Genomic DNA, 23,770 nt, shown 5'->3' with positions numbered 1-23,770 from the left:
TGCAACTGCTGGGACAGAGGGTAGACCATATCAGGCTGGGCTACAGCACCCATCAGAACGCGACAGAACCAGATCTGGAGGCAGATTTTGGAGGGGACTCGCAGGCTCATCTCTGTAAGCTTGCAGCATCCTCTGGTCTGCAGTAAGAACTAGAGGAGGTGACGGGTCTGAACCAGGCTGGACCACAGAACTCACAGATACTCATAGAAGGTTGGGCTGGGAAGCCAGGCTGTCAGGCTATAGCACCCAGAGCGCATGCAAAGGCCAGGACTGATGGCAGATTAAGCCACAGCACCCACCAGCAGACACAAGATCCACAGCGAGGAGCTGGCCCAGTAGGGGAACTCCCTGCTAGGCCACAGCTCCCACTGGTGAGTGCAAGAGTTGGGGCTGGGGACAGTCCAGGCCAGGCAGGCCTGCAACACCCATGGACGTACATGTGGACCACGTCTGGGGGGCGGGCCAGGCTAGACCAGTCTGCAGCACAAGCTGTCAAACACAAGCGCCAGGACAGCACGCTGGCCACAGTGGGTCAGGACGAAACGCCCCCCGGTTCATATGAGGACCAGGGCTCTGCTGGCTAAGCATTGCAGCAAGTGGCAGGGTCTGTGGGTGCACTGAGGTGGATGCAGGCAGCCAACAGACCTTGGCAACATTTCATTACAACTCTGGTACAGTGAAGCAGATGACTCAGAAATATCCAAACGACTCAAGTAGCAGACCACGCTTCCCACACTGGGCTCTGAGGTATTATCACATGACTGTTTCCCATCCCTGGCTGCTGCTGTAGTTTGACAGTAAGGAGAAACCCGCTCCCCTGAGCCCTAGACACAGGAGCAAAAAAGGACTGCAGCATTTTCCCATCCACCTTCCTCCATACCTCAACCCTATCCTCCATAAGCGCAGGTGCACATGGGGGTGCAGCCCCCTCAGCCACATAAGCAACATCGAAAATAAAATTTAAAAGTTAAAAAAAAAGTGCTAAAGACATAAAGGAGATAACAGAAAAACTTAAAGATGAGATGGTCAGACACTGGTATCACAGAAAAAATTCACTCAGTTAAACCACCGCAATAAGAATACTAGGAAGTACACTGAAAATCATTCTTAAAATGCTAACTTTAAGATTTTTAAAAATCCTAACATTCAGTTAGTGATGGTGCCAAAAAGCAGCACTCCAATACCCCACAAGTGGAAAGTAAACTATATTTATTTTTTAAAAGATTTATTTATTTTTATTGCAAAGTGAGATATACAGAGAGGAGGAGAGACAGAGAGGAAGGTCTTCCGTCCGATGATTCACTCCCCAAGTGAGTGCAACCAGGAACTTCTTCCAGGTCTCCCACAAGGGTGCAGAATCCCAAGGCTTTGGGCTGTCCTCGACTGCCTTCCCAGGCCACAAGCAGGGAGCTGGATGGGAAGTGGAGCTTCTGGGACTAGAACCAGCGCCCATATGAGATCCTGGTGCGTTCAAGGCGAGGACTTTAGCCACTGAGCCATGGCGCCATATTACACTGTACAACATGACTCTTCAGAAACACAATCTGCCCACAAGCTTAAAAACATGCCCACCCTTTAATTCATTAACTTTAATTCTAGGTATTTATTAAAGCATAGAAAACACTACAAGTCTCTCCAAGATCTTAGGGACAGCATAAGTTCATGTTAATGAGGCTTTAAAAATGACAAGCTATCAAGCCCGGCACAAAGGCTCAATGCTCACCATATTAAGTGCTGGGTTTCCACATAGCACCAGTTCATGTCCCGGCTGCTCCACTTCCAATCCAGTTCCCTACTGGTGGCCTGGGAAGGCAGCAGAGGATGGCCCAAAGCTTTGGAACCCTGTACCCACATGGGAGATTTGGAGGCTCCTGGCTCCTGGCTTCAGATCAGATCAGCTCCAGCCGTAGCAGCCACTTTAGGGAGTGAACCAACAGAACAGATCTTTCTCTATCTCCCCTTTCCATTAATCTGATTTGCCTTTCCAACAAAAAATAAATAAACCTGAAAAAAAAAAAAAAGACTAGCTTTCTTCTTTGTGGCCTGTTTTTTCTCCAGGTTTTAACACTGTTTTATTTTAGCACATCTTGCTGTGCCACAGTATCTGTGACTTAGAAACTGGCTGTGAGATTGTGAACAGGGATATGGAAAGGTATAATGTAAGGAGGAACGAAGCATCAGCAACCATCACCATGAGTAACTGCGGGAAATAAGTGTAGCAAAAAGTGCAGCAAAAAGCGCAGGCATCATTTTAGAGGAAAATAAAGTCTTAAAACTTTACACCAGAAGACAACTGGTATTTAGACTAAAGGAACAAGAAGAAAAGTATAACTGGTTTAAAACTAAGTTACTACTGTTTTTCCTGAATCCAATTTTTCTTAATATCGTTAAGCGTGGTACCAAAATTAACAAAACTGTAGCATTCTATTCTGCAATATTTAAAGATGTGCCGTTATTCAATTTTTTTTAAAGGTTTATTTTATTTTTATTGGAAAGTCAGATACACAGAGAGGAGCAGAGACACAGAGGAAGAGAGACAGAGAGGAAGATCCGTCCAATGGTTCACTCCCCAAGTGACCACAATGGCTGCAGCTGAGCTGATACAAAGCCAGGAGCCAGGAACTTCTTTTGGGTCTCCCACATGGGTGCAGGGTTCCAAGGCTTTGGGCCGTCCTCCACTGCTTTCCCAGGCCACAAGCAGGGAGCTGAATGGGAAGTGGGGCTGCAGGGATTAGAATTGGTGCCCATATGGGATCCTGGCACATTGAAAGCAAGGACTTCAGCCACTAGGCCAGCACAGGGCCCTCAGCCCTTCAATTTGAGAAAAGAGCAGTCTGTCATCATACAATAAATAGGTAAACTACACAATATCACTATTAAATCTAATTTTTATAACCATTTTATAAAATTATCTTCTACAGCAGACAGTACCACGTCTTAGCAAGCCAATTCTCCAGCTGTGGTGCCCGATACCCATAAGGGTACCAGTTTGAATCCCAGCTACTCCACTTTCAATGTAGCTCTAATACTGCACTGGGAAAGCAGTGAATGATGGCCCAACCATTTGGGCCCTTGCACCCACACAGAAGACCTGGAACAAGCCTGGCTCTAACAGCAGTGGACATTACGGGACTGAACCAGCAAATGGAAGATCTTCCCCTCTCTCTTTCTACCTCACTTTCTCTGTAATTTGCTTTCAAATGAACATTAAATAAACCTTTAAAAAATCTTCTATAATTATCAATTTACTTAAAACAAAAAACTTATCTTTTCTTTAAGCACATTATGTCATGCCTTCCCAAATAAAATAGCCAACTATCATATAGTAAATATTGCAAAGACAAAATCATAAGTTAATCTTTAAAAAAAGGAAAAAAAGGAACTAAGTTTCCAAGTAGGTGCTACAAAAGCAGCTTTTACTTAAGGAACCATCTAAGGGTGAAAAAATCCGGCCACAAAAGTTAAGAACTTGCAGACTCTTTCCAAAGGTTACTGCTCTACAGAGGCTTTCTCCTCTAAGTCTGAGCTAGAACCGAGTGAAGACCCAAAACAAGACCACCAAGACTTAAAATATCTGGAGATGCTCACCCAACTCCTAAAGTCTTGAATACTAAGCAAAAAATTAGAATTTAGTTACACTACTTCAGACACAGCTCCCTAACACACCTGGGAAAGCAGCAGATGGCCCAGCCACTTGGGTCCCGGCCCCACATGAGAAACTGGAAAAAGCTTCTGGTTCCCAACACTGGGAGCCATAATCATATGGGAGCTAAAATAACAGAAAACAGATATGAACCAATGGTGGCAAGATTTACTTTGAGCACAAGTTCTAGGAAAAACTTTTTTTTCTTTGACGTCACTCAGCTTCCAAGAAGGTGAATCATTACGCATTTAACATTAGTACTACAAAGGCAGCAGAAGATGCTAAGACATAACACATGTCAAATGCTGCTTTTTCTAACAAATCGCTTAGGACCAGGCATTTGGCCTAGCAGGAAGATGCCTGCAGCTCACCTTGATCCCTGGATTCAACACCAAGCTCCAGTTCCTGACTCCACTTCCCCGCTAACGCAGACCCTGGGAAGCAACAGGTGGCTCTGTGATTGGGTTCCTGCCGTTTCTGCAGAACACCTGAACTGACTTCCCAGCTCCCAGCTTCAGCACAGGCCAGTTCCACCTGTGGCAGGCGCATCAGCATGAACACGCAGACACAAGTTCTCTTTTTCTGCCGGGAAAACAACTTTTTAAGGCTTATTCAGAAGGAATTACTTCGTACTTGCTGAGCAAAAAGTATAACTAAGCAGTCAACTGCCAGATTGCATACTTAATCTAATCCCCATTCAAGAGTATACTTAACTCTCAAGTTAAACATAATCCTAACAAGATCGCTTAACTGGGTTTTCCTCCACAGTAAATAAAAAGCTAGAAGTGAAAGGAGTTAAGGGATAAATAAATTTAACAACAAAAAAGGCAATGACCTAAAACGATTACTCGAGGTACCTAAAATTCAGTGACAGAGTACATTTATCACTGAACAAAACAGACTAAATACTCCAAGGGCCTCTAAAGAACCACTGTCCAGCATGAGCCAACAACTTACATTCTTAATACTAACTCATCAAGATGCACTTCAACCGTCCAGCATCCTTTAACTAAACAGAAAACTAAAACACCTCAGAAAGACGTAACTAAAATGTCTAAAAAATAAAATTTCTGGTGACTGAGGGCTTCCAATTATCCAAATGAAAAACGCCCACATGTAAAAGTTATTACCCAAGTTGGAAAAAAGAAAGAGCGAGCCAAGGGCCATATAAATTCCTGTTGCCAACACATTAAAATAAATTACAGACCAAACTATATTGTACAAGAGACTACAATTTCAAACAAAAGCTTCCATTTCAGGGCATTTAACGACTCACATCTACTCGGTAAGCCCCACAACGCCAGAGTTTACAAGGACTCAGCAGATCCTCCACCTCCCTCCCCACCAGGCCCTTACAAGTTGGAATTCTTCATTTCAGCCCAGAGTGCTTCCAGCCACACTCTCACCACAGCTGAGGAAGCATCTGAGGTAAAGCAGACGACATTCATCTCGAAGCATCAGATGAAAATCTCACCCTGAAATCTAACCGCATGTTCACCTGCTGCACGCCACAAATACTAACTGCCCAATTAACCTGAGTGATTTTTCTTACAGAAAAGAAACTGGTAAGTGAAAAGATTAAGTGTGAACAAGCTCACAGTTAGCCTGTCTCCTATCCTCACGCTGCACTCTCTTCTAACACCTGAAACTATCCACAAGGCACTAACCTAGTCTCCTCGCGATTCACGTGCAAGGAAATTTCTACGCAACATTATATTCATTCATTCATTCATTCATTCATTCACATTACCCAAAATGGTCAAAATGGTCCAAAACATCACATCTGAGCTACCATCTCAAGGACAAAAATGTATCTGTAACTCTGATTTTTCCATTTATCAGTAACACACTCTGCCTTAGTTACAAAACTCAGAAAAATGAGATGGCTGACAAGTTAATGATAAGTCAGTTCATGACACGTCCACTAACAAGATGCTAAATAAGTTAACTATGCAAAAAGCAAAAATAAACTTTAAAAGGTAACAAAAGTTAGTAACCACGCCTATTTTTTAGGATTTATTCCTTTTTATTTGGAAGTCAGAGAGAGAGGAGAGAGATACAGTTCTTTCATGTACTGGTTCACTCCCCAAATGGCCACAACAGGCAGAACTGGTCTGTCTAAGGCTGGGAACAAGGAGCTGCTTCTGGCTTTCACACGCCTTGGGCCGCTCTCCACTGCCTTCCCAGGCCATGAGCAGAGACTCAGATCAGAAATGGAACTCAAACTGGCATGGCCTTCCACACTGCACATTTCATTCAAAACAAAGATATAGATATTTTAAGACAACAGATAATATATGCCTAACTTCAAGCACATTTATTTACATGAAAGGTGAAACTGTGATGTCAGCATCTCATATGGTCACCAGTTCAAGTCCCAGTTACTACACAGGGATCCCAAGACCCGCTAATGACAACCAAGGTCCCTGGGCCCTCATATCCACAGCAGAGACCTAGAAGCAGCTTCTGGCTCCTGGTTTCAGATCAGACCAGCTCCAGCCAACAAAAAGGGAAAAGAGGGGCCCAGCACCGTGGCCTAGTGGCTAAAGTCCTTGCCTGGAACACGCCGGGATCCCATACGGGCGCTGGTTCTAATCCCAACAGCTCCACTTTCCCATCCAGCAGGGAGCTTGCGGCCTGGGAAAGCAGTCGAGGACAGCCCAAAGCCTTGGGACCCTGCACCTGTTTGGGAGACCTGGAAGAGGCTCCTGGTTCCCAGCTTCGGATCGGCACAGCACCGGCCGTTGCAGCTCACTTGAGGAGTGAATCATCGGGCGGAAGATCTTCCTCTCTGTCTCTCCTCCTCTCTGTATATCTGACTTTGTAATAAAAATAAATAAATCTTTAAAAAAAGGGGGGGGCGGAAGAGTCACAAAGATATTAGTGAAATCCTATTTCTCAAGTTCAATGATTATTTAAACTATGGTTTATTTTACATGGTATTTTTCACAGTTCTTCACTAATGTTATAATCATTTTACAAACTTACAGGTGAATAGTAGTGACAGATTCTAACAGTGCAGTTTATAGTCAGTCTTTACTTTTAACTTCAAGAGAGGGAAAAAGTGAGAGCTAAAAACAACACAGGAAACGTTTCACATTGGGAAGTAAGAATGGTAAGAGAAAACAGGTTAAGAGAAGGAAAGGTTACAAATGGAAAAGAATTAATGAGGGCCTGGTGCGGTAGCCTAACAGCCAAAATCCTCACCTTGCATGCTCCAGGATCCCACAACGGCACCAGTTCCGATCCCAGTGGCCCCTCTTCCCATCCAGCTCCCTGCTAGAGGCCTGGGAAAGCAGTAGAGAATGACCTAAAACCTTGGGACCCTGTACCAATGTGGGAGACCCGGAAAACACTTCTGGCTTCAGACTGACTCAGCTCAACTCTGGCCTTTGCAGCCACCTAAAGAGTTAATCAGAAGAAGGAAGATGTTTCTCTCTCTGTAACTCCTCTCTGTAAAATAAATCTTAAAAATGACGCTAACCTCTGGGTTCCTGTGAGACACAGCTGAGAGTTATCATGAAGGTAGTTCCTGTGTCCATTCCGCTCACCTGTGAGTGGTACATCTGGTAAGAGAGGTGCGTTCACCCAACCAATGAATTCACAAAACAATCCCAAGTGGCTTCTGCAGGTCACCACATAAACACCTTCATCAAATCCAAACAGCTCCATGTGGCAAACCTACTTCACACCACCACCTGAAAGATGAAGCAAGCAGAGCTTGGAAAGGCCGGCTTGCCCCAAGTCAGACAACTGCTCAGTGGCAAGAACCACCCGCCAGCTCTCACCATAAATCTACAACTTTTCAATCAGCTGGCTAATGTAGACAGATCAGACCACCTTTTGGATTAAAATTATCAGACTCCACAACTTTAAAATGTGCGTGTTAATTAAAAAATACTTCCTTATTACAAACGTCTAAGCTTTGCACTAATCTAAGAAGAGAAACATCAAAACAGATAATGCTTTTTAAACAGTAAGGGAGGCAGGCTGGTTTACACTGGAACCTCATACTTCTTAAAAGCAGAAACGTAATTTCTCACGATTCTATATTTGCCTCTGCCCTGCTCAGACCTTGGCTCACGAACCTCCATTACATTTCAGGCCAGCCTCTTTGACCCTGTTTTCTAATGTTCTGAGTAAACTAGACGAGGGTTGATTCCGAATCAGTGGTTTCAGGTGAAGCGCCTAACTACCCGTGGATTCCAGAGTGCCGACAGCGAGCGTGCGGCTGTCAGACCCCAGCACGAAGCAACACTTTCCGAACCCCGGAGTGCGAAAGCCCCCTCGGCATCCGCATCGCCTGTTGCAGCCCCAGCAGGGCTTTCTCCAGAACTCTTCTCCCAGACTTGTCACGACGCCCGACAACCTGTTACACACACCCCTAGTGTACTCAGCCCCTAACTCTGGCGCCACAAGACGGACAAGCCCACAAAGTCTCCTGAACAAGTGAAGGAGGAAGATGAGGCTACTACAGGGAAACCACAGCCCAGCCTCACTGAACCCAGCGGCAAGGCGGCCGGGAAACACGTTTCGCCGGACCGGGCTGGGACCTGCGCGCCCCACGCGGGCCTGCGGAACTCGGACTCACCAAGCCATCGATCTGCACTTGCTTCACGGCCGAATCTCCAGAACCGCCTTTGCCTTTGCCCTTGCCCCCAGCGCCGGTGGCGGAGCTGGAAGACGTGGAGCCAGAACCGGTGCCTTCCTTGCGGGACGCCATCTTTCGAGCCAGACAGGAAGAAAAGGAAACGTGAGTTTCCGGAAGCGGAAGTGTCGCGACCGCGTGACGTCATCCGAAGGGCAGCGTTCTCGGGGCGGAACTGGCGGCGAAGAGCGAAGACCACGCCTGCGCTCCGCGGGGACACTGAGCGCGTGTGCGGCGTGTACGGGCTGTCGGTTTACCCTGAGACATTCTTTTCCCGGTTTCTTTTTATTAGTTTGTAACTTTTAGGGGTCTTTATATTAAGAATTCCACAAGAAGTTTTGTTTATGTACTTGCTTATATTCGCAATGCATTCCATGGATACTGAGAAAACTACCAAATGTGCATAATCATGATACCATTCATAACAGATTTATTTTTAAGTACATTTCAATTAATGTTTAAGTACTATGCTCTTCACTGATAAACAGTATATATATATGTATATATGTATATATGTATATATGTATATATGTATATATGTATATATATGTAGCTCTTTGGCCCGGCGGCATGGCCTAGTGGCTAAAGTCCTCGCCTTGAAAGCCCCGGATCCCATATGGCGCCGGTTCTAATCCAGCAGCTCCACTTTCCCATCCAGCTCTCTGCTTGTGACCTGGGAAAGCAGTCAAGGAAGGTCCAAAGCCTTGGGACCGTGCACCCGTGTGGGAGACCTGGAAGAGGTTCCTGGTTCCAAGCTTCAGATCGGCGCAGCACGGCCATTGCGGCTCACTTGGGGAGTGAATCATTGGACGGAATATCTTCCTCTCTGTCTCTCCTCCTCTCTGTATATCTGATTTTGTAATAAAAATAAATCTTTAAAAAAAAAGTTCTTAGAATAGTTGCTAATGACTGAGAAAGAAAGAAAAAGGAAAGGAAATAAAAGGAAAATAAACTTAAAAATTTGAAACAGTACAGAGCAAGAACATGAAACAAAAATATGAATAACTGTAGCAAACCTCCCTACTTGTCTTAAATTTTCCAAAGTATTTTGGGGGGTTAAGTTAATACAATTCTCCAGTGTTATAAATGTATGTATAGATGTATGAAAGATTAATACATCATAAACTGGAGTGATTAAGAGTTATTATATAGGAACATAAAATTTCCACACTCCACTCAAACTGATGAAGTGACATAACACTGAACTGGCCTAGTTATTTATCTCTAATATAATATTAACAGAAACCACTAGAGCTATACACAGAAATGCACTTGAAGTTACTATAAATCAATATGAAATTTTGAAATATATTCAAATACCATATACTAATACAAGAAAAAGAGAACAGCAGAATAAAGCCAACAAGTATCAAAAATTAAATATTTTTAATTGAAATCATTCAGGGTATGTTCTCCAGCTACAATAAATTCTGAAAAGAAATTAAAACATAATGAGAAGGACCTAACATGGTAGCCTAGCTGTCGCAGCCAGCTGAGCCGGTAACATGGACACGGCGAAGGTCCGGGGGTCAGGCGAAGGGTCCGGGGGTCAGGCGAAGGTCCGGGGATCAGGCGAAGGTCCGGGGTCAGGCGAAGGTCTGGGGGTCAGGCGGAGGTCCGGGGGTCAAGCACCGACACACGCAGACCAGCGATGGTGGGAGAAGTCTCTCTCCAGCCTCTCTTTATTACTCCTGTATATACTCTTTCCGCCCAGCCCATTAGGGCGCCACTAAGGCGCCAATGAGTCTGATTAGACCAGGTGCTATGGCCGCAGACCCAATTCTGGAGTGCTCCGCTTAATGAGTGTTAATCAACTTATTAGCCCACTACATCTAGTGACAAAAATCCTGGTCTTGCAAATGCCGGGATCCTATATGGGTGCTGGTTCATGTCCTGGATGCTCCGCTTCCCATCCACTTCCTGCCTGTGGCCTGGAAAAGGAGTAGAGGATGACCAAAACCTTGGGACCCTGCACCCATTTGGGAGACCCAGAGGAGGTTCCAGGCTCCTGGCTTCAGGTTGGCTCAGCTCTGATTATTGCAGCCATTTGGGGAGTGAACCAGCTTATGGAAGATCTTCCTCTCTGTCTCTCCTTCACACTGTAAATCTGACTTTCCAATAAAAATTAAATAAATCTTTTAAAAAAAAACTGATAAAGACAAAAGGAAAATTCTCATATAGTTAACAAATAGACCACATGCTTAAAATGTTTCTCACACAAATAGAAAATCTAAAGAAAACTTATATATTGAACTGGACAGATAGGAAGTAGAAATATAATTTGTAGGATAGGGCCCGGCGGCATGGCCTAGTGGCTAAAGTCCTCGCCTTGAATGCCCTGGGATCCCATATGGGCGCCGGTTCTAATCCCGGCAGCTCCACTTTCCCATCCAGCTCCCTGCTTGTGGCCTGGGAAAGCAGTCGAGGAATGCCCAATGCATTGGGACCCTGCACCCGCGTGGGAGACCCGGAAGAGGTTCCTGGTTCCTGGCTTCAGATCAGCGCGCACCAGGCGGTTGCGGCTCACTTGGGGAGTGAAACATCGGATGGAGGATCTTCCTCTCTGTCTCTCTGTGTATATCTGACTTTGTAATAAAATAAATAAATCTTTAAAAAGAAAATTGTAGGATATAGATACATGGGTGCCAAGAGGCAAGTTAATGACTAAATGCCTAAATCAGAAAAAAGAACACATTGAAAGTCAATAATTACAAAAGAGCAAACTGATTAACACAGTGGCTGGGGTACTCACATTTCATGTCAGGGTATTGGATTTGGGTTCTGGCTTTGCTCCTAACTCCTACTTCTTGCTAATATGAAAGTGATAGGTCAAATAACTGGGTCTGTGCCCCCCACCTGGAAGAATGGATTCAGCCTCTAATTCCTGCCTTTGTTCTCCCAAGATCAGATAACTGTATATTTGGGACATGAACCAATGGTTGGAAAGTAACTCTTTTGCTCTCTCTCTCTCTCTTTAAAGTAAGATAAATAAACATTTTAGAAAGAATCAATACCCCATATTCCCCCATCAAGATCATACGAGGATAAGAGCAAAACATACCGAAAGCATGCCTAAGAAAGACAATAAGAAAACAGAATACTAATTATATTCATTCATGCAACCATTAAATTGCACTACTGTTCTGCTTAAAGGGCAGTTTAAAATTGTATCAAGTTGATTTTACTTAGTTGCTAGGTAAAATAAATTTACTCTGTACTCCCAACAATATGTTTTTCATTCTGTTTCTAACAGGAACTAAAGTTTGTAGCATACTTCTCTGTTTGCTAGAAGGAGTTCCAATTTAGTTACGGGAAAGGGGGATGGAAAGGGCCTTCCAAACCAAGCCCCGAGACCCTGTCTGTGTGGGATTACTGCGTGGGGACAGGAAGCAAGGAGAGCCTGCCGTACCTGAATGAAGAAATGAAAAAATAAACAGTCTGACTAGTTCTGCTTTTGTGGCATAATAACTACCCACTAGGAAAACAGCCCGTGAATGCCAGGCTGTGACCATTCCAGATCTTAGCCTCAGCCAGAATTGGAGCTGCTTTTTCTTCCTTGACTAAGATGTATTCTTACAATGCAGTAAAATGGAGGAGTCAAGACACCAAAGATAATCCAAACACCTTTAAAAAATTAAATATATATATATATACATACATATATATGAGAAAGGGAGAGCTCTAGTCCCATTCCATAATCAGCTGTGCCACAGAACTTTTACAAATGTGAATTTATTCCTATTGAAATGTTGCCTGCTTTCAGACCTCAATAGAAGGCAACATTCTTTGGAAGGTTAACTCTTGGACCCGGGATGGACCCCTTCTCAGACAGAACACATGGGTTATTAGCATGGAACATTGCTGACCACTACATGCCACTCCACATGGAAGCTAGGGCTGGGACCTGTCTAGCAGGGATAGATCCCAGTACCAGACTGAACGTCAAAACAGGGGACGGGTCACATTAGGCCATGACACTAACCAGCACACAGAGAATCAGGTCTGGGGATACATTCTGTAGGGGATATGTGGCTCAAACACTGCAGAAATGCAAGTCCTGCTGGTTAGCTCAAGAGTTGGGGTGATAAGGTACTGAGCTATCAGTGACCATGGAACCTGATAACATGAATGGGTACAGGGGCCAAGAATATTCTGGGCAGGTCCTGGCTACAGCACCCACATATATGCATCCTAAAACAGAATGTGGAGTGTGTCTGTTGCAACATTCACCATCTATACAAGGCCAAGATGCAGTGACAGGCTATGCGGGCAAGGGCCAGCACCCACTGGCATGTGTGAAATCTGGTTCTGGGAGTGGGCTGAGTGGGGGAACATGGGAAACTCCCCTAGTGAATCATAGCTCCCACTGGTGAGCACGTGATCCAGGCATGGTGGTCAGGCAAGCTGGGCAAAGATGCTCCAAATGATGGCAAATGTGTGGATTGGTTTGGGAAGGAGGCAGACTGGGCAGGGCCAGGCAAATCTTAGCTCACTGGCAAGTGCAGAAACCAGGCTGCACCACAGGTCATGCCAGGCTAGGCTGTCACACCTACTGGTTTGCATGAGCCAGGGATGGGAGCAGACTGAGCAGGGCCAGGTTCCAGGAACCACCAGTGAGACTTGGGACTGGGGGCAGGCCAGGTCAAGCCAGGCTACAGCATCCAAAGGCAAAGGCCAAGACAGGTGAGGGACTATGCCAAGCTGGGTCAGAGCAACCAATGGCAAATGCAAGATTTGTGGCTGGGAAATAAGCCTGGTTGGGGAGCCCTGGCTGGGCTGTGGTTCCCACTGGTGAGTGTGAAGGCAAGAGTGGGGCTGCTATCTGGGCTGGACATGGCTGCAGTGTTTCTCAGCACCAGTGTGGACTGGGTCTGGGGTGTGCCAGACTGAGCTAGACTCCAGAACTCACTGGTGCTCATGAGAACCAAGGTAGGAGTAGGACGGGCTGGGCTGGGTCTTTGCCCCTGCTGAGCCATGTGTGAGCTGTGTCAGGGTGTGGGCCAGCCTTGGCTGGGCTGTAACATACAACAGTAAAAACCAGAATGGGTGAAGGACAGTCAGGAAAGGCCACTGTACCTCCTAGGACAGGAGGTGGACTAAGTAAGGCTGGCCCATGGACCACCAATGGGTGCAAAATCTGGCATTGGGAGAGGTTTTGATGGAAGCATTTGGGGAAACTCCTCTGTCAGGACCCAGTCCCTGCAGGTGAGCGCAAGAACCATGATAGGGACCAGCGCAGACCAGGCCAGGGAAAGGTACCCACTGGCATACATTTGGCACAGGTTGGGGATGAACCATGCTGAGCCAGTTCATATCACCCACTGGTGAATCCTAGCAAAAGAATGGAATGATGGTTGGGCCAGGTTGGGCTGCAACACAAGCCATTTCACATGAGGGCCAGGACTGGGGGCTGGATAGGCTGGGCTAGGCTATAGCTTCCCCCAGTGTTAGCTGGAATTGAGGGTAGGCTGGGCCTGGCCAGACTACAGCACCCACTTGCAAATGCCAAGATGAGGTTGGCCATGCCAGACTGAGCCACAGCACTCAACAAGCACATGTGAGAACCAGGGGGAAGTGGCGAAGATGGCAGGGGGTAGAATGGGTCTGCCCTGCTGAACCACCACCCCCACTGGGAAGCATGAGAGTTGGGATGAGGGCAGACCAGGTCAAGCAGGGCTACAACACCTGTTGCCTGGATCAGGGAAAGCAGGCTGGATTGATTGTTCCTAGCGGTACATGTACAAGCCAGATAAGGATTGGGTTGGTAATTCGGGACTGGGAGTGGGTCCAGTAGTGAAACAGTGGGGAAACCTTCTTGTTTTGCCAATTCCAATTGGTGAGCATGAGAACCAGGACTGGGAAAGCATGACTTGACAGAGAGTGGCACCCGCTGGCACGTGTATGGGCTGGATAGTGGGACTGGTTGGCTTGAACTAAGCTTCAATGCCCACTGAAATTTATTTATTTACTTTTAAAGATTTATTTTATTTTCATTACAAAGTCAGATGTACAGAGAGGAGGAGCGACAGAGAGGAAGATCTTCCATCTGATGACTCACTCTCCAAGTGACCGCAACAGCTGGTGCTGCGCAGATCCGAAGCCAGGATCCAGGAACTTCTTCCTCCAGGTCTCCCACACGGGTGCAGGATCTCAAGGCTTTTGGCCGTCCTCAACTGCCTTCCCAGGCCACAAGCAAGGAGCTGGATGGGCAGTGGAGCTTCTGGGATTAGAATCGGCGCCCATATGAGATCCTGGTACAATCAAGGCTAGGACTTTAGCCACTAGGCCATGGCACCAGGCCTAGTGAAATTTATGAGAGCTAAATGGGATGTGGGACAGACTGGACCAGTCTGCTGTACATACTGACAAGCGCAGGAACAAGGGCACGAAATGGGCCTCGTGGGGGTTATTATGGGTCATTCCGACTAGCTTTCAGCTCCCACTGGTTTGTACAAGAGCTGAATGTATGGTGGGCAGAATCAGGTTGGGCTATGACACCCATTGGTTTGTGTAGAAGGCAGGGCTGGAGGCAGAACTGACCTAGCAAGTGCACCCATCAGCGTATACATAAGCTGATTTGGGCAACAATCCTGTATTGGCAAGCATACACAAGAGTCAGGTCTGGGATCACCTTAAATGAAATTTCTTTGGGAATCTCCCCAGCTGAATCACTGGCCTTAGAACCCCCAACCATTGACGAAATTGCAGGTGCCATGGTCTGATCATGGAGTGTATTGTCAGAGCTGGGCCTCCTCAGTGGCTTAGATGGGGCAGTGAACAGCATATCCAGGTGCACATGGAGGACATGGCAGTACATTGGAATCTGCATAGGACACCTGGTACCATAACAGAGGATGGAAGACAGAACAAATCAATCAACAACCCCAGTCAAGTGTTAGCAGTGAGTGTCTGAGCAAGTGGAGACTCTAAGGTAGACTGTATCAACCAGTGGATTCTGGAGAGATTTCATTGTGCTTGGATTGGCAAGATCAGCAGTAATTCAGAACTGTTGAACTGTCAAAACCTGTTGATCAGGACCCTAGGAGCGTGTCCCACATAGCAGACTCTGGTATGGGTGGGAGGTTGGGTGTGGCTTGTTCCCTTATCTTCCGCCTTCCCCCAGATAAAGGAAGAAAAGTAAGATAAAAAAAGAGAATGTGGAAATGGTGATCTCACCCACCTACTTTCTCCCCTTGACTCTTATCACCCTAATCAACTATATAAAAATCATCAAAAATAAAAATAATTTAAAAAAAGAGCATGGAGTTCCATCAAAATTAACAACCCAGGTCAAAGCCACAAATCTCAGAGATGAAGCAGGTGTTTGGCTTAGTGGTTAAGCGGCTAAAGAACTGCTTATGTTATTCACATCCTATATTTGTCTTTTAAAAAAGACTTTTTAAAGATTTATTTGAAAAACAGTGCGAGAGAGTGATTTTTCCATCTACTGGTTCATTTCCCAAACATCCATGACAGCCAGAGCTGGGCCAGGCCAAAGCCAGGAGCCAGGAACTGCATGCGAGCCTCCCCCGTGGAGGGCAGGACTTGAGTTCTTGCTTTGTTTCCTACTGTCTTCTCGGGTGCGTCATCAGGGAGCTACAGCGTAAGTGTCGAGCCACTGAGATTCAATCAAGTGCTCACATGGGATGCCAGCATTGCAGGTGGCAGGTCAGCCTCCTGTACCACAGGAACAGCTCCTCACATCCTATTGTGACAAAGTACCTGAGTTCAAGTCCCTGTTCTCTTGCAGCTTCCTACTGACACACACCCTCAGAGGTAGCCTGTAAGAGTTAACATAGCTGTGTATTTGCCACCTCTGTGACATACCTGGATTAATATCTAAGCTCTTGGGGCCCAGCACTGGCCTAGGGGCTAAAGTCCTTGCCTTGAATGCACAGGGATCTCATATGGGCAACGGTTCTAATGCTGGAAGCCCCACTTCCCATCCAGCTCCCTGCTTTGTGGCCTGTGAAAGCAGTCGAGGACGGCATAAAGCCTTGGCATCCTGCACCTGCATGGGAGACCTGGTGGAGGTTCCTGGCTCCTGGCTTCAGATTGGCTCAGCTCCTACCATTGTGGTCACTTGGGGAGTGAATCATTGGACGGAAGTTCTTCCTCTCTGTCTCTCCTGCCCCTGTATATTTGACTTTTTAATAAAAATAAATATATCTTAGTAAAAAAAAAAAAATCTGAGCTCTTGGCTTCAGCCTGCTCCAGGCTGTGTCTTTCAAGGCATAAACTGATAATTGTGGGGAGAAAGAATTTTATCTGTCCTTCTGCCTTTCAAATTAAATTTAAAAGTAAGTAGGTCTGGTGCAATGGCTCAATGTCTAAACTCCTTGCCTTGGACATGCCAGAATCCCAAATGGGCGTTGTTCATGTCCTGGCCGCTCCACTTTTCATTCAGCTCCCTGCTTCTGGCCTGAGAAAGGAGTGGAGGATGACCTAAGGCGTTGGGACACTCAGAGGAAGCTCCCGGCTCGTGGCTTCAGTTTGGCTCAGCTCCATCCATGGAGATCATTCTCTCTATCTTTCCTCTGTAAACCTGTCTTTCCAATAAAAATTAATAAGGTCTAGATTAAACTACAGCATATTTTATTAGCCTGCAAATAATTGTTTGACCAAAGGAAATCATTAGGCTCGAAACACTGAATATTTTCAGTAATTTTTAACTGAAGTGGGAAGGATGCCTTTGAGAGAGAGTTGTAAGCAAAAAATAACAGCATTTCCTTTGGCATCCCAATTGCTTTAAAATAAAATCAAAAATTAACAAATAACATATGCAAATATTTTTATGTCAAACTCTTGCACCAATGATACTGGCTTTTATAATATAAGTTTAGGGAGTATTTTGCCCAGATATGACAAACACAATCAAGGCTGCTTTCTACAATAAGCAGCCAAAAATATACAATAAAGCAAAAAATATTTTACTGATTATAGAAGGAAGAAAATGACTCAATTATGTAACTGGGTTTCCAGAGAAGGGCATAAACCATGTAAACTAGCCCGAAGATCTAGTTCCTTCTATACACTTCTTATGCCTTTCTTCTACCACAGTTTCATTCTGGCCCCAGACTGAATGCCAGTGGCAATGTATACACTTCTTAGTTATTTCTTGCAAGAAGAACTCTTCCTCAATTATGGGGGCTGGGAGAGGGTAGTATTTCTCTACAGTCTGATTGGGATTGATGTTTAAGTCACGTGCTGCCTTCCGTGGGCCTGTGGGAGGGAATGAGGCAATGCAAGTTCATACTCTGAAGAGCTAAGTGATTTGTTCAACAAATGGAGTGGACAATGGAATGGGAAACGTGAGAGCCAATAAAAAGAAAATAATATCCACTTATACATAAGACTAAGCATGTAGGTATTTTCTATGTGTTTACTAAAATAATAGTTTAAGAAATGATATCTGACCTTTTCATCTCAATATTTTGATTAACGACTTGCCAACTAATATTAAAACAAAGCGATCTTTCTTGTATTGAAAAAATTTGAAAAGATTCTAAGAGTGACTAATTTTGTGTAATACTGTGTAATTAATACCTCACATTGGTGTAACTCAATTATAAACACTGGACTTTGAAATAATATTCTACTGGATTATTGAAAGTATGTTTTGTTTCTTGACACCAGGAATTCAGGTTCTTCCCTGAAGTTCTACCACTACTGAAAAATATATATGAACTCAGGAGTGAAAGAGTTGTCTTAAACATTTTGTTCAGTGTAAATAAACAGTGTTTCTGGAAAAATCCTTTAGAAACTGTAATCTGACATGATTTTCAATCTTCAAACTCCTCAGAGTAGCAGCAATAATATTTGCTTACCTCGAGTAATTTTATAAGGATTCATTAATCTTGTAAAATGTTTTCAAAAAGTTGAAATGAAAGGCCCCATATGTATGAACATATCCACTAGCTGGTTTTGATTTAATTAAATTTCAAATGGCAGTTTGCTTTTAAAAAAAGATTTATTTATTTTTATTGAAAATGTAGATTTACAAAGAGGGGAGGGGAGACAGAGAGAGAGCTTCCGTCCAGCGGTCCACTCATCAAATGTTAACGATGGATACAGCAGAGCAAATTTGAAGCCAGGAGCCAGGAGTTTCTTCTGGGTCTCCCACACAGAGGCAGCAGCCCAAGACATTGAGTCATCTTCCACTGCTTTCCCAGGACATAGCAAGGAGCCGGAGGGGAGTGGAACAGCTGGGACTTGAACTAGTGCTCATACTGAATGGCAGGCCCTAGCATGTGGAGGATCAGCCTGTTGAGCCATCCATCATGTGGCCCTGGCAGTTTGCCTTGTATCAAGTAAAACTTTTTGTTTTTGTTGTTTTAGCTGCTTTCCTTTTTTCTTCCCCTTCTTTTTTGCTTTCACCATTTCAATTACATCTTAAATGTTTTGTGGTAAAGTGTCACTACAGAACATTATTTAAATTATTGTGAAATACTGAATTTCCTTCAATGTACCTAACACAGCCATACGTGTCCTCTGTGAGTATGATTTCATGAGCCCAACCTGCTAGTCAAATTTATTTTATAGTTCTCTGACAGCAGCCATCTCATGACAATGGCCACATTTTGGTGATTGTGTCATTTAGAACTACCTTTGATACACAGTCCATTGTAAACTTATCAAGAGAGGTTCTCCTGTGTCCTTGGATCTGAAAGTGAGGCTTCCTGTCACGAGCAGGACCAACATGCAGAAATCCTGTGCACTTTCTTTAATTGGCAACTGGAGGACACTGATGTTTCCTGATGTTCCTTGCTGAAGCAGCTGGGTTTCTTCATATTTAACGTACCTTTCTCATCAGGAGACACATCTCACTGACCCACCAAACTCAACTCCAGTTGTTCATACAGTCAAAAGCTACAAATATTGAGAAAGTTTCTCCACTATACAAGAAGGATTTGGTTTATTTTACTTTGGAAGCAATCTGTCTTTAACAGAAAGGTAGGGCCTGGTGCGATAGTGTAGCGGCTAAAATCCTTGCCTTGAATGCACTGGGATCCTGTATGGGGACCGGTTCTAATCCCAGCGGCCCTGCTTCCCATCCAGCTCCCTGCTTGTGGCCTGTGTGGGCAGTCGAGGACGGCCCAGGGCCTTGGGGCCCTGTGTTCACGTGGGGGACCCAGGGGAGGCCCCTGGCTCCTGGCTTCAGATCAATACAGTTCTGGCCGTTGTGGCCACTTGGGGAGTGAATCAGGGGATGGAGGCTCTCCCTCCCTGCCTCTCCTCCTCTCTGTATAGCTGACTTTCCAACAAAAAAATAAATAAATAAATCTTAAAAAAACAGAACTCCCTGACTTTGGGGGATTTCTACAAGAATTATTAGATGAGAAAGAAAAATTTGACAATACATGATGAGATGTTTGCCTTAGTAGAGTGTACCTATGGATACATGTATGTATATGACCTCTGTGTATGAATATGGAAACACCATCCCAATGCATGCAGTTGGTCACCAACAGCTAGATTATCTGGAGAAACAGATGAAGTGAACTTGTTTGTGTTTTTTCATTTGTTATAATAGGTATACATGTATTTTTAAAAGCAAAAAAATGAAAATTATATTTAAAATGTGTCAGCTTCCACATCAATCTAAGCTTAATAACATTTTCTGATATAGATTATGTCTTACAATAGGAAGTTCACAGTGGTGTCTACCCTTGGAGATCTTAGTGAGGAACTTAATAGGCCTCAAAAAAACTGCTTCACTTTGACTCATTCTAAAATATATTTTGATTTTACCAAATGATTAGTTTAGAGATGATATTAGAAAATGTTATGAAGAATATTTTATTCTTTTGAGCCAATGAATGTCAACAAATTTTTATAAACATTTAAATCTGAAATCAGAATATCATTATACCCTAGATGAATTCTCTTAGAAAATTACACAAAATGGAAGCCACATTTATGAAACTGAACAAAATAACCTTTATGAATTGTACTTAATATTTACCTGTTCGATTCCATTTAGGCCGTGAATCTTTCATGAAAATATCCTGTTTGGAAATTCGTCATTCCTTTCGAGAATAAATCATTTTCATGTTAACTTGGCTTCATCAAAATTTCATGGACAAAATATTTCAAAACTGTGTACAACATCACATTATAAATTATATTTGATCTGGACATAATAAAGAACAAGAAGAGCATAAAAAAATAAAGAAAAATAAACTAGTCGCCTACCTACCTCAGCTGAATGTGGATGTCTATTTGGCATGGGAAACGCCCAGTGGAGCGACTGAAAAGAAAGCTAACAGCCACCGATTCTAGCACATTGTTGTTCATGCACTACAAAGCCAAAAATCACCAGTGAGTATTCTGATTTTTTAAAATAATCACAACATCATCGCAGTTTGTTAAACAAAATTTCAGATTTCATCTGATTTCCAAAGGTTCACCTATTACCAGCAATATTTGGCTTCTGCCTACTTGTGGCCCATTCCTAGGTCAGCTGGCATCTGTGTAAAGTGTGCTAAGTGGACCATTCAATGAAAATATTGAATTTGATAAACAGTGGTGCTTTACTGAAAAAGGTCACTTAGGAACAGTATTGCACACACCCTTAGCTCTCGACCACGGAGGGGCTCCTTGGCTGGCAGTGCCCCTGGCTCAGCACTGGAGCGTTTGTGTTCCAAAGCTCTCAGAAAAGTATCGTTAGCCACTTGCATAGCTGTGTGTACACCATAGAGTATACTTGTACAAGCTAAGGTGCCTAATGCCTCACCAGGCAGTATCATTTTATGGGACCATTGCTCTACATCAGGGCACTTCAAAAAGTTTGTGGAAAAATCAGGGGTCTTGAAACACATTCTCTTTGGGTAACGGCAGGCTATTGCAGAGTCCCCTCCCTCAATACTCGTTCTGAATCAGGACAAAGCAATTTCCACAAGCATCTGAAAGCATTTCTGTATGTGATAATATTTTAAGAAGCATTGCTTCTTGACCCTCACCTCTATGGGCTGATTTCATGTTTGTATAATAAGAACTGTGCAAATTGGCACTGTCACATATATGTGAAGAGCGAAATATATTGCAATTTACTAAATTAAAAAAAAATAAAGCTAGGATATAGCTAAAATCCCTGGTGTTACGCCACAATTTTCTTAGTGTTGAAGAGCAGCCAAGGAGCCAGTAGTTGAATCTGTGAGCCTATTTTTGAAATGTATTTTTTGCAAGACGGTAGTGATATTCTTTGTACTGGTGTATATGCAGGTTGAGAAACTGGCACGCAAGGATAAAGAGAGAACTCACATTGCAAAATGGTGAGCAACTGTAGGCAAGAACTGCGCATCGCATCCTACAAGGATTTTTCTTGGCTTCTTCAATTTGTTTTCAGTTACAGGAAAGCAGCCATCTAAACCATGTGTTGGAACTCAAGTGAAGGTTAACATTGTAGCTCTCAGTTCCAATTTCAGAAATGTATATATTGAAACAAAACCCCACATGCAAACAATACGTTTCAATCACGTTGTTAATCATTTTTTTTTTTCCTGGTGGGTTCTTTCAATCTTCAGCCAGAAGATCTGGGACAGATTCCAGGCCAGGACAAAAATGCAAAACTCTATACTCCCATTCTTTGATCATCTTGCCTTGAACTGAAGTGGGTATTCGCCAGTTAGCCACTGGAGAACTCAAAATGTTTCTGATTGACTCCCCCCATTCATCAACTGGACTGAGCCGTTTTCAAAACCCTCAGTGTGCTTCGTGTTTTCCGGTGACTAGCTCAGCAGGCAGACGTCCCACGTGAGACTATGGAAGTAAGAAGCGTGCCTGGAACTGATCCACATACACCTGCAGCGTTCCAGGAAGAGGAAGCTGAACCCATTTCTCCTGCAGAGATGCGTGCGGTCACAAGGCTCCTCTCAGAATCAGGGATTCTGCTGCAGAAGGCAGCTCTGAGAGTTCTAACACTCTTAACAGCTCGGTGGCTTAGAACGGTCTTCCTCCCACGTGGAGCTTCTATGGGCCTTAGTTGCCGTGGTGGTGCAGCTCCAGCAGGCAAGTGCCTAACCAAATCCCTCAACTTTACAAGAAAGCAGCCGGCAAAGACTTCCCCCATCAAAACTGCTCTAAATCAGGCTGTCCCTCCTCTCACTTGTGAGTTATTGTTATGGGGTGCAGCCAGTGATAGCCAGCACCCATTGACAGTGGGCAAATGAAATTTGGCTGTGTCCCCCAACCTCTGTCCTGAAGGTGGGTCCTACAGCAATGGAATAATAATTGCATCCTTAACCACTTCCCCCACATCCTAAATGAGCCAGGATATTGGAAGTCCAATTAGTCTGTGTTTTTAGCTACAAACCCAGTTCCTGTTCCTACCCATCCTAACGAGCATTAATCAACTCTTTAGCCCACAACACTTGGGTATTTGCTCCTGCCCACCTGTGACTCACCTATCAACTGAGAGGGGACGGTATTACATTGTTGTGTAACCACGCCCCTCACAAGCCCCTTTAAAAAGGCCCATGAAGAAGGGGCTCTCACTCTCTTTCTGGCCAGATGCTTCTGTTACTCTGCCACCTCTACTCTTGGCTGACCCAGGACAGGTAATCCCCTGAGCATGGTCCCTGTGTGCTGCTTAGATGGGACAATAGTTATAATAATGTTGTTACTGGTTTGTGTGCTATCAGGAGTTCCAGGAGGGGTGAGGCCTAGCAGTAGTAGAATGTGGGCAAAGAAGCCAGGGAAAAGTGAATGTCTGCAGGTTTGTAAGCGTGTCCAGGTTCTTTGTGAGTGTGTCCCGGTTATTTGTTGCATGTCTCTTAGGATAACATACATTGTTGGGAAAGCTGGGACATACGTCTTCAGCTTAATAGATGAACTTAAGGATGATGACCATTTGTTTCTTTTGGGATTATGATTGGTTGGATTATGATTAGGTGGATTGCTGTATGGGCTAGTAATTTGCCATTGTGCTCTGTTGTCTTCAAGCTTGATTAATAAAGACTCCTTAATAAACCTTAGACATGTCTGGTGTGATCTCGCTCGCACCCTGCAACATTATAAATGGAAAGAAATGAGGTACCTTACTTAGGGCACTGTCTGGGACCATATTAAGGCTCATTAATATCAGGGATTATTGCCATATCGCCGATGTTTCCGATGCTTGCTACTAGTCAGGTAGCTTGCTAAACATGCAGTTTGTGATTTTCTTTAGTCTAGTTAATTAGCCCACAAAGGCACCAGCTTTGAGTCCCGCCCCTCAAGGCGCGGGCCCCGCCCCTTGTCACATGGGCTCCGCCTCTCAAAGCGTGAGTCCCGCCCATGGGAGCGCGGGCCCCTCCCCTCGAAATGTGAGTCCCGCCCCTTGAAGCATGGGCTCCTTCCCTTAAAGCTTGAGTCCCGCCCCTTGAAGCGCGGGCCCCGCCCCTCGAGGCGCGGGCCTCCCAGTCCAGGCTTGCGCTCGCCCCGCTGTGACGTGAACAAGAGGGCCGCCCCGGGAGCTGGAGACGTTTGCTTCCGGGGCA

General features: G+C 44.6%; 1 protein-coding gene across 1 annotated transcript in view; it reads right to left on the bottom strand.

Annotated features, from left to right (window-relative positions):
* Positions 1-8,414, bottom strand: part of EIF3H (eukaryotic translation initiation factor 3 subunit H) — a 95,560-nt gene extending 87,146 nt beyond the window's left edge. Inside the window, exon 1 of the mRNA XM_004580690.3 lies at positions 8,235-8,414. Coding sequence (XP_004580747.1) covers positions 8,235-8,366 — 132 coding nt within the window. The 5' untranslated portion in view covers positions 8,367-8,414. The remainder of the gene's footprint in view (positions 1-8,234) is intronic.
* Positions 8,415-23,770: the final 15,356 nt, after the last annotated feature.

Source organism: Ochotona princeps, chromosome 9 (genome assembly GCF_030435755.1).
Source record: "Ochotona princeps isolate mOchPri1 chromosome 9, mOchPri1.hap1, whole genome shotgun sequence".
Classification (NCBI taxonomy): domain Eukaryota; kingdom Metazoa; phylum Chordata; class Mammalia; order Lagomorpha; family Ochotonidae; genus Ochotona; species Ochotona princeps.
Note: the sequence above shows the minus strand (reverse complement) of the source record. Positions and strands in the feature narration are given on the sequence as shown.